Consider the following 11,393-nt stretch of genomic DNA (forward strand, 5'->3'; position numbering starts at 1 on the left):
AAAGGAGGACAATCCAACTTTTAAATTTCTCACATAAATTTACATCAAACACAAAGGGGGAATTTTTTCTTTTCCAGGGGGAGAAGTACCGGTAAGTTAGTGTTTGTAATTCCCTACACATGTACGATGTACCTCAGGGCTGTTTAAGGTTGTTATCGGAAAGTCTGCATCAAGATTTTGGGAGAGAGGCACCAGAACATTCAAAGTTTTGCGATGAGGAACAAATCCCTCTCCATGACACCTTAGCAATCTTCAGCCAGAACATTCAAAGTTCTGGAACGAGGACAGAATTCATCCCTTGATATAGTACCAGTACCTCAGAAACCTTCAGCAGTTAGGGATGGATCCAGCTTTGGCTTGAGACGAGGTTCAGCTGTCGGGGGGGGGGGAAGTTGACAGGTTTCTTGTTATTGTTTTCTTAAATTTTCCCATTTCTAAAATGAGGTTTTTATGTCCTATATCACCCTCTGAAATTACTTCTACAACCAGCACTGACTCCGCAATATCCTTTTGAAAAAGGGAACACAGCCATGAACAATCCCCAAGATGAGGATAGATATGCCAAAGACTTCCACTTGATGTTCAGTCATACATGTACAATGGAATCTGCACTCCCGAGATGTTGCATAAAATACCTTAACACTTAACAGCCAATGAGAAATGGAGAAAAAGCAGGAGAGCAAGTTGCATAATTATGAATACCATAACCACATGCTTCATTTGGCACACATGCATTCAACCCGACCCTGTATTTTTGGCAAACCTGAGATCCTCAACAAGGATGGGTCAAATATTCCCTATTCCACTTTTGAAGACTTCGCTGCTAAAAAATTGGGCGAACAATCTCCGCCCACCAAAAAACACCCAGATTACAGATTAAAATCTCCAGCCTTAATGCTTCACAATTCCACCAGATCCCTAGCAACAGAGAAACGCAAGCTTTAGATTCAGTACTTTGACTGACCCCCCTGTTCTCACGACAAAAGAGTTTTTTCCCAGCAATACTGTTCTTTCTCTCCCTTTCATCTCTTAATTCGAGGAATACAATAATCCTAGAGGGGCAACCTCAAAAGCACAAGAGAGCAGCCATTGTGCTGGCCAACAAAGCCCTCCATTGTGATGCATAAGAGGGTCGGCAAGTTTGACTGTTTGTTGAAAAGATGAACATGATATAATTCCACTGGAGTGGATCCTATTTCCTGTGTGGTTTTTTTTTATTCCTTTAGAAATGCGTTCTGCATGTACATATGTACATGTATGCAGCACCTACACGCTGAAGAAACAATGAATCATAGACTCATTTTTTCTCTCTTTTTTTTTTTGAGGGGGACAATCAACAGTCCAATGTTCAACATCAATATCCTGAAAAAAGGTCAACATTCACGACTTGTTTATCCAGTGTCAGCCAAGTTGTACGTCATTCACATTGTGTTGATCCTTGCTGTACTGTAGTTCTTTCTTCAAACTTTCACAAGTGCGATTTGTAAAGTGCACAAAACAAATTACTACCAGGTATGTGAAATGAGATTTATTTTTATGGGGAAACCTAGTTTGCTGGAGTTTGAAAATGAACCAGACGTCTCCTTTACAAGTATGGAAAAGTATGTCTATGCACATGAAACATTTTTAACTAAGCCTATCATGCAAAACTGAACATAAAGTACCAGGAATTTTGAAAACCATTATTTTTGGATATCAATCTTGAATTTGAAATACAAGAAATAAAGAGATGCTATGAACTGAGTCCTGACTAGAGTGAACAAAATATTAAAATGTAACAGTTGGGTGACCCCATTTTCAGAAGAAGCTACCAGTAACTCAAAGCAAAAATTTAAAAAAACATTCAAATTGAATGCTACCGGTAACGGTACACTTTTGATATTTCGTCTAAGAAATATTCTGAAAGAGTTTGCTACAAGTGAGGATACTAGTAACTAATAACAGAATCTTGTATTAGGGAGATGTAAAACCAGGTTTTTTGGTTGCCAAGCAATTGAGTGAATGAGGCATCTGCCAGGTAGGCAGGAAGTTGCACTGCTGAGTTCCTGCTCGTACAACCTGACAGAAAGCACAAAGAATTCACTTCGCAACATGGCAGATGGCAAGCTTAACAAAAATTCACACAAAAGAATTTGAACACCCCAGACATGCTGCTGTCTAATATTCTGGCTGAAACTCCAAAGTTCCCCGTAACTTCTTAGATCTTTCCTGAAGAGTGTCTAGCAATCTTGGAAGTGTTCACCTTGTTTTTTATTTATTGATCAATGAAGCGCCATGTGTAATGCACGTGCTTGCAATGTCTAGCACAACAAACAGGACAGGATGTGCCACTGTAGCCAGGTTACTTTATATGCAGAGCATTAATTATTCACGGGAACCGCTTGTTTGCTTCAGCCTGGTTTATAATGATGCCCTCAGAGACAATGCTTCCTTTTCACTGTGAAATGAGTTACCAGAACAGTTCAAGTCAAAAGGAGTTGGGTCTGTCCACACTAATGGATACATTTGCACACAACCAAAATCATCTCTTTCTCTAATGAACAGTGTTGAGAGTCAAGAAATGAACTTTAACAATTTTACTGATATACATGTATGTACATGTATAGTTTACACAGTTTAATAGGATTTGGTTGTTCACTGTTAACATAATCAGGATCTTGATAAAAATGTCCAGCTTATATTAGGGGTTCTGGTGGGACATGCACATATCGGTAACTGTGTCAGCTTATGTTTTTCAGGTAATCTAAAATACCACTCTTAGAGAGAAAAGCCACTCATCTGTTAAAACATTCAGGTACATGTATAACATTTGAGAAATATGTCAAAATCTGTGGTTTTTTATTTCTTTCAGTTATCTTAAACTGGAATTCAAGGAGAGCTAATTAAAGGATAATGTACGTCACGGTGTCTGTCCACAGAGTGACAAACATGAAACAGGCTGATTTTGCCATTCCTTGAGCAGATAACCTGAACAAAAACATGTATACCTTCTGGAGAAAAGTTTTTACAATAAAAATTGACATCATACTTGTGGTTGTTTTTCTATCAGATGACAAAAGTAAGATTTGATTTTAGGAATTGCAAAAGTCTGTTCACTTTGTAACGTTTCTCACAACCATTTTTCCCTCTAAATGTAAAAATCTTAGAAGACTTATCTTATGAGTATGTATATACATTTAAATAAAATAACGAACAATTCATCAGAAAAAGTCAGTTCATTTTGCTGAAATGAAAATGAGAAGACTGTCTGTCCCCAGGTTATGATTTGTGACAAATGTTATGTCTGTCCATGTGACAAACGTTACTCATTTAGAAAAACTTACTTACATGAAGTGTTCATTTTAGCTGAAGTTTAATAGTCGTTTTAACAAAAATGATTGTGAAAACCGAAAACAAACACGTCTGGAGATAATGAAAGTTTCTAAAAGTAAACTAAAAGTATTTAATACATAACAGGTAATTTTCAATTTATGTTTTGAATTTAATTTTCACATTTATGGAACAAAGCATCTGTCATGTGACAAACGTTATATCTTCAAGAATGAACTTCTATAATTTATCAAATACTGCTCAATTTCAGTAACATTGAAGACACATGTAAGCAAAAAATAATGGCAAAATTTTACAGTTGGAAATTTGTATTGAACGTCATGCAAATGTAGCTGCTAGTGTGGACATGTGTGGACATACATTATGAAAAGTTACCAGTACAGTACAAAGTACATGTAACGTGTTCTGGTATGTACATGTACATTTTGTACATGTCATGTCAGTTGCTATTCATAAGCATTACTTCTGAATCTGTCAAGGTATTAATTTTCACATTTTTATTTCAAAATCGTAATACCAAAAGAGGAATAAGATACATGTACATTTAACTTTAAAAGCTGCAGTTAAGCTTTGGTCCTCTTATGTGGGACCTTAGCTTTGAAAGATATGAAGCATCTGATCACTGTCTCGAAATGTTTGTATGAATACAAACACTAACTGCATGACTCCCAAGAAGTGTGTCATTTCTCATAAATCTGAATGAAAATTTTAAACAATATAAGGTTTTTACAGACACATGTATCAGGAAGTTTCTCTCGCACAAAGAAGCTGGTCACCTTGGTGCTTGTACCCCAATGACTAAATCACTCCTTTGTGGGTACCAATGGCTCCATGGTTGGTGCTGTAAGACTTGGTGCAGACTTCTCCCACTAGGAGTGGATTCAATCCTATGTTTCAACAAAACCAGCAAGCAGTGATGTTTGCTAAGCAAACGAACATCATATATGTACATGTATTTTTTAAAGTACTGGTACCAGTTTTTCCTCCCTCACAAAAAGAACTTTTTCAAATACCAACTTTCATTTTCTTTTTCAGCACAATCTGTGCTGGTTTGTCGTACTGAAGAAACACGTTCCACATTCAGAGTTTTTGTTTTGAATAAAGACCACACTGGAAAACAAACAGAGTGCAGAGCCGCTTTGGTCTTGTTGAAACACACAACTTGTGCAGCTGTGAACTGTTTACAATTGCCAGTGGATGGAATATTTTAAAACTAAACAAACATCGGTTTATTTCACAGGGGTTTGCTCAAACCTGTCCAGTCACGCAAGCGACAGGATTTCCAGAGTCAAATTGAATGGCAGGATTTTCAACTTTGGGGCACTCACACATCGGCTTTTTTTAAAAAGCCCCTGGTACGTGTAGGATATTAGGATGATGTACAGTACAATGTTGTACATACATGTACATGTACGTGTAGAGCTATGCAAATATTCAAGCAAGAACAATCACGGGACTCAAAGGTTCCATCTACAGTACATCTTTGTGTAGAACTGTGCTGTCACAAATCTTTCTTTTTTTTCATGCCAATGGTTACATGCTTGATCAAATCAACGTTTCACAACACCTGTCTAGTTGTACATGGACACAAGAGGAAAAGTGCACACACATGATCCAATTACACGTTTGGAACGACAAATGTGCCATACAACTTACAAGTACAGGTGTACCATACATGTAGATCTGTACAAATGGATGATGTACCAGTACAGTACATGGACCGGTATGCATGCACATTTTGCGACTTGTTACACTTTGCTGGTGAAGACAATTTCAGTGAAATGAAACGCATTGTGATGTGCACAGTATACATCATGCATGTGTTCACTTCATTCTCTTGCATTTGTAAAATCTCTTACCACATGCGGTGTAACAAAAAATGGTTCTTGTGAGTGTGATTGGGTACATGGCTTTTGTACACCCGGGGGGTTGTAAATGGCACCCTCCCCTTTGCTTCAGGTGCCATTTGTCCCTCGGTTGTACAGTGTATAAAACAACATGGACCCCTCTGCAATAGACAAAAATCAGGTACATGTACATGTACATGTACAGTACGCAATACATATCTGTACATAATGTACAGTATGTATACATGTATATAGGTCATGTGGTACATGAATCAAAAAGGTTCCAAAACTCGAATGTAGTACATGTATGTGCATTGGATTGAATACAGCTTTGGGCTAATAAACACTATCCCACACCTTGTAAAGGGTACAGTACCTCTACCTACTGTACATGTACAACTAACTCACTGCTACTGCGATCACAACACAAAGGTCTCATTTACATATCAATAATAACCCTTCACTTAAAAGATCTCTGGTGCTCTGTGACTAAGCTCTCAAGGAAGATTTCAAGTGGTGTTAAGTTCAGCAAAAAAGGTACCGTGCTACCGGATAGTATGCTCATCAGAACCAGTGACTGTACTGTTTTGTTTGTTGGTGGGGGTTGGGGGAGGGGGGAGAGGTGTGATCCAAGAATGGAAATTAAACTGGCACAATACTAGTATGTGTACTGTAAGGAGTAGAATACTGAATTCCATCGTTACAAAATTGAATCTTAGCAAATTTCTCTCTTAAAATGTTGCCCTGCACCACTGGCCCAACAAGTCCCACCAGATACTGGTATTAAGCTCAAGACAATTTTTATGAGAACTAGGAAGGCACTGCACATTACATAATGGCACTGAACATTAAAAAGGTACTGTGTACTAATGAGGTGATGTACTCAGATTCATTCACTAGGACTATAGTAACCTTGCGGAAGACACGATTTTGCTAAAGATTCATGAACATGTAGTGAACTGTAGTTGCTTGTCAAAAACAGGTTACCAATCAAGAGGGTAACCAGTAATGTACATTACTTTGTTCATGTACAGTATGTGTAGGTATTGGTAAGCAGCAAAGCTGATTACAATGATTTGGAACTAATTCAGAAAACAATTCCAATCAACTAATGCTGAATTGGATGCCTTGAAAGAACATCTTTGGCTCAGACTCGAGATGTACACATGTACATGTACTGAGTACAACGTAGCTGGCAATTTAACAACCCAAACAGTTGCCATAAAACATTAATAGCTGGGTTGTAAAATGGCTGTTTTGGAGTTTGGACACATACCGGGTATGGGGAATAGAGCTCTCACGGCTCTGTTGAGTTGAATCTCAATGCCGAATATTACAAGTTCACAAGGAATACAGAACAAAACACACACACTCATGGCTGGATTTCAACCTTTCTGCTTTGCAAAGCTCTCGAGAAAACTGCATCAGAAAATGAAAACCATCAGCCTTGACAAGGTATGTAGATAAACGTGAACAATTTGACATACACTGTATGTGCCATACATGTGTACGTACATGTACACACAAGTACATGTACAAGTACATGTACACCTGTACGTTTTGTGAATGTACCAGTACAGTGTATGAATTCCTTACAATTTGCAAAATTATGGAAAAGTTGTGAGCAAAGTTCTCAGAGAGTGCCTCCCCTCTGTTGATCTGTTTCTTCCGCTCCAAGAATGAAAAAAAGGAAGGTAAATTTGACATCACAAAACATTCACAGAGAAATTTAGAATTTATGCATTTGCCATGTCACAAAATTCACACTATTTACGTTGAGTATGACACCCTTTGCTTTAATACTGAAGAAAAAGGTTCAACTCCAAAACCATTCAAAGAACTTGTTATACATTGGGTTTACAAACAATCTGAGGGGCCTTCGGCATCCATGCCACTGAGGTGAAATCAGTCCCAAAAGGTACAACACTTCCGAGAAAAATCACAGATTTCAGGACTAAGAAATGTAAGTCTTCTATGTATGGTGTCAGAGATCACACCCACAAGAAAGACACTCGGAAGCCCAAGGAAGTGGAGATCACAGTCTTCGAGATCCCAGGTGACTCAACAGGGCCAACAGACCCGAGTCCTCTTGCTTCCTTGCGTGCCAAGAGACAATGGCCAAGCTGGGCTGGCATTGTTCCCCCCACCCCAAATACCCTAATGGTCATCCCACCGCTAAGAACAAATGAACGCTGCCCGCTGGCAACAAAAAGGCCAGAAAAGAGAGCTGGGTGGACTGTGGAAGAGGGAAGGGAATGCAGAGAACCACCAGTCTCTGACCCTGGAGCAAACATGTACCGGTAGCCCCGAATACAAATCACCCTCACTAGTAAGGTTGCCCACTACAATGTAGCACAAACATGGCATCCAGATGCTAGCCTCAAAAGACCGACTTGTTTCCCCTTTACATCCAACCCCCCCCCCAAAAAAATGGATCTCCAAATAACTCAAGCCCAATTTCTTCCACTGAAGACAATCAGAAATGGGGGGGGGGGGGAATTGGGGTCAACCAAGCAACTGACTCTCAGATTTGTTCACTGTTTTTTTTCATAATGACTTGGAGGGAATTTTTGACTTCGCACCGCCAAAACACTTGCGAGACAATAGGATGTGCAACGGTGCGTCTGAGCACAGGCAATGTTGGCATTGTTGTCTGTAGTCATTGGGCCTTCGGGCAGGCCACTGCTGACACGCAATCCAGAGAATGACGGGATTGGCCAATTCATTTCCGCAATGTAACAGTTCTATTAGAAATAGAATGGCAGTTCAGCAACCAATTCAAGCTTTATCTATAACACAGACAGCGGAGGCTGGACAAAACCAGCCTTTCATAAGAATAACCTTACAAATGATATCCCATGCGAAAATCATTTCACAGAATCACTATTTTAATACAGCAAATTTGTCAGTCAATTAAATTTACAAGGTACATGTACATGTACAATGAACAGCAAAGCACAATCAAGCGATCCCGCAGATCCATCAATCATGCAGCATGCAAGCCTGATAGCAGCATCATATTCCAGGAGTTTTGACTAAAACAAAGGCTAGTGAAATCTCAGATAATTTCAGAGTGAATCAACAAATCAGCTCTGACGTGATGATTTCAGGTGACGTCAGACAGCTACCGGTAGTCCTCTGAAAAGGAGATTTCGAGTACATTTACCGGTAGTTAACACTTTAAAGAAAATGTAGAAAGATTGAGTGTCTTCCTTTTTCTGGAAAGCCCAGATGTAGTTCAAGAGAAGTTGAACCCCAACAGTTGCAGGTAAAGTTCTTTTCTGTAACTTGGGATCCACTTTTTTATTGGACAAGTTTACTTGAAATAGCAAAACTAAAACAACTTTAACAATCTCCAGAATTACCCTCACACATACCGGTACTGTACATATGTATTTGGTCAAATTTCCCTCATTTACACGTATATCAGCTTAAAGCATCATTTAGGACAGAAAAAATTTAATTTCTAATCAATGCTGAACAATCTTCTGAAGCCTTTAGAAGAAACAATCTTTAAACATCTCTTAGTACCGGTAGTTTGCTGATAGGCTTTACATCTGAATAATCTAAAACCTCAAAACTGCAATATTGTGGATGACACAACTTTTTTGATTTCACAAGTTGCACTTGTTAAATCAAAATTAACTGGGAAAGAGTTCTATATCAGATATTCAGGATTTTCAAGTTTCATAAACACCAACAACTTAAAAAAGATCCCAGAGATGGGTCTCTCGCCACTTCCCTATGTCGTTAACCCCCCCCCATAAATGGTGTCCTTAAACTTGCTGGTACTGCATGTAACAAGACTTAAAAATCGTGGGGGTTGGATGTAGAGCTCTTCCTGCAACTGCCATTAGCCTTGGTAGAAAGGCATTTCGGAAGGAAAAAGGAGCAAACATTGAACCTTTTCCTTCCCACAATGCCTTTCTACCATTATGCAAAATCACCCATGCAGTATTTGCAATTCAGGCTTAATGTAAATGTTCATGGAGGATTTTCCTACAAGAGAAATTAACTTGTACCTTCTGTACTTACCTCATGAGCGAAGGAGTACTTTGCTCGCAGTATTTTGCGGTACAAGCGAGTTCTATTGTCATCATCAAATGGCATTCTACCACTGAGCAAAATGTACGTCACAACACCGATCGCCCAAATATCAACTGACTGATTGTACGACTTCCTCAGAAGGATCTCCGGGGCTATGTATTCTGGAGTCCCACAAATTGTTCTCATCGCATCGTCCTGATCGGCAATGCCCTTCTTGCAACTAGCCAGGCCAAAGTCTGTAATCATGATCTTGGAGTCTGTACCGGGATGGTAGTACAGCAAGTTCTCAGGCTTGATGTCGCGGTGAGTTATCCCCAGGCTGTGGAGGTAGCGAACGGCCTCTAGGACCATCTTAAGCACCCGAGTCGCATCCCGTTCATTGAAACTCCCCTTGGAGACGATGCGATCAAAGAGTTCTCCCCCCGTCGCCAACTCCATTACCATGTACAGCCGCTCTTTACTGTCAAACACCTCAATGAGTTGTATGATGTTGGTGTGGCGAACTCGCCGGAGGATGTTGAGTTCCACCTCCCAGCACTGTTTGCCCTCGCGTCTCTTCTCCACCATCTTGATGGCGTACGGGTTGCGAGTGGCCCGGTGTTCCACCCGGACAACTCTGCTGAAACTCCCCGTGCCAATCAGTGCCTTGATGTCATACTTGGCCGTCACACGAGGGTCGAATTTAGCTTTGTATTTGGGCTTGCGGTGTACCTTACTAACGTCGCTCTTGCGGTACTGGTTCTTGATCGAGGAGCCCCCTCCACCGGCATGGCCGGGCTCTATCGTCTTCACCCAGTCGATGTGGCGATCTACCGGCGTCTCAGGGGCGAGTTTACCACCACCGCAGCCCATGATGGCTACGAGAGTGATCGGTACACATCGGTACGCTACATCCGACTAGCGAATATTCTGGACAACGATCACTCGCAAATTCCAACTTCCATGGCTGAAATTTAGGGCAGAGAAGGCTTCAAATTCTTAGCACAACCATTGCACAAACCTAATCGTACCGGCTGGCCTGTTATATCAAGTGTCCAAACTGCACAACGGGTTGCTGCATGCATTCTCAATGTTGAGACTTCTGGGTAAAGCGCACTCAAGCGTGTAGTATACACGTATATATTTCGAGTCCTACGGTCCTTTTGGTCAGGGGAAATACTTTTATTCCTACGAGGCATCGTACTCATTATTTCACAAGGGGTGTCCATGTCCGGTCCTCATATTGCTGGCGCTTGGCCTGCGCCTACGGTGAACAGCAGCGACGCACCCAGGATTCGTCTTGAGTGGGGGACTCGGACCGACATACCCCTCCTCCATAGCCCATGATGCTCAAGTCTCCCCCGGTTGCGGCACTTGGGATTTGGATCTATGTCTACATCAGAGCTAGTATAGTTTAATATGTTTGATATCTTCTTTTTGAGAAATTTGAAAAGAAAAAAATCAATAATTTTAAACCTCCTAGGAAGAGGTGCTCAAACCTCCCTTGGGTGTGTCTCTGGTGAATAATGGGATGATATTTGCCAAGTTTTTCTTTTTATAACCACATAAAAATAAGGAGACATGTTTCGTGAAATGTCGAAATCAGTAAACCAAAATTATGATGCATTGGTTAGCTTAGCAGGTTGTATACAGTAGCGAAGCGTGCAGGCTTATTGATCTCATGATTTTTATTCACCTTTAAAAATTTATTACTTGAATTTTGGTAGTAACCATCCATTTATAATTTCAACCGGTAAACCTTTCTGTGCACCTTGAAGAAGTTTTATGCGCCTCCTTGTACTTCCGCCAGAAGATTTCAATTAAAGCCCTGTCCCGCTTGAATTTTAACGATTTGGGCATGCGTGGTCCGAGTCTGCAAGGACTTCTCCCATATCTCCCCCGTCCTGTGGGGACCCTTTAAACGTTTGTCCTGGCCCAAAAAGGAACCAGGGAGGTTCTAAAAAAGTAAGGCAGCTATTAAGGTAACACTGACGTCATCGTTTTTTACCTTTTAATTTTTTTTACTGAAGCGGTCGAGAACTCTTCAAGACTCTTCACTGCCCTCCCTTTGTCATTGTGAATTATCGAACCCTGTCTTATTTCGTGCAAAGCCGATCGGTCTGTATCTACTCGAAGGCCACTTTACAAAATGAGGTGCAAAAAATCGATAAATTGTTATCGACAAGGACA

The 11,393-nt window shown here is 40.4% G+C and overlaps 1 protein-coding gene across 2 annotated transcripts in view; it reads right to left on the reverse strand.

Annotated features, from left to right (window-relative positions):
* Nucleotides 1–10,310, reverse strand: part of LOC110986639 (serine/threonine-protein kinase H1-like) — a 33,320-nt gene extending 23,010 nt beyond the window's left edge. For both annotated transcript variants that reach the window (XR_015425639.1, XM_022248659.2), the window contains exon 1: nt 9,213–10,310. Coding sequence is in view for 1 of the 2 variants with exons in the window: in XM_022248659.2 (XP_022104351.1) it covers nt 9,213–10,076 (864 nt within the window). In the remaining variant the exon portion in view is untranslated. The remainder of the gene's footprint in view (nt 1–9,212) is intronic.
* Nucleotides 10,311–11,393: the final 1,083 nt, after the last annotated feature.

This window comes from Acanthaster planci, linkage group LG06 (genome assembly GCF_054643075.1).
Source record: "Acanthaster planci isolate LZ-2023a linkage group LG06, COTS_SCS, whole genome shotgun sequence".
Lineage (NCBI taxonomy): Eukaryota > Metazoa > Echinodermata > Asteroidea > Valvatida > Acanthasteridae > Acanthaster > Acanthaster planci.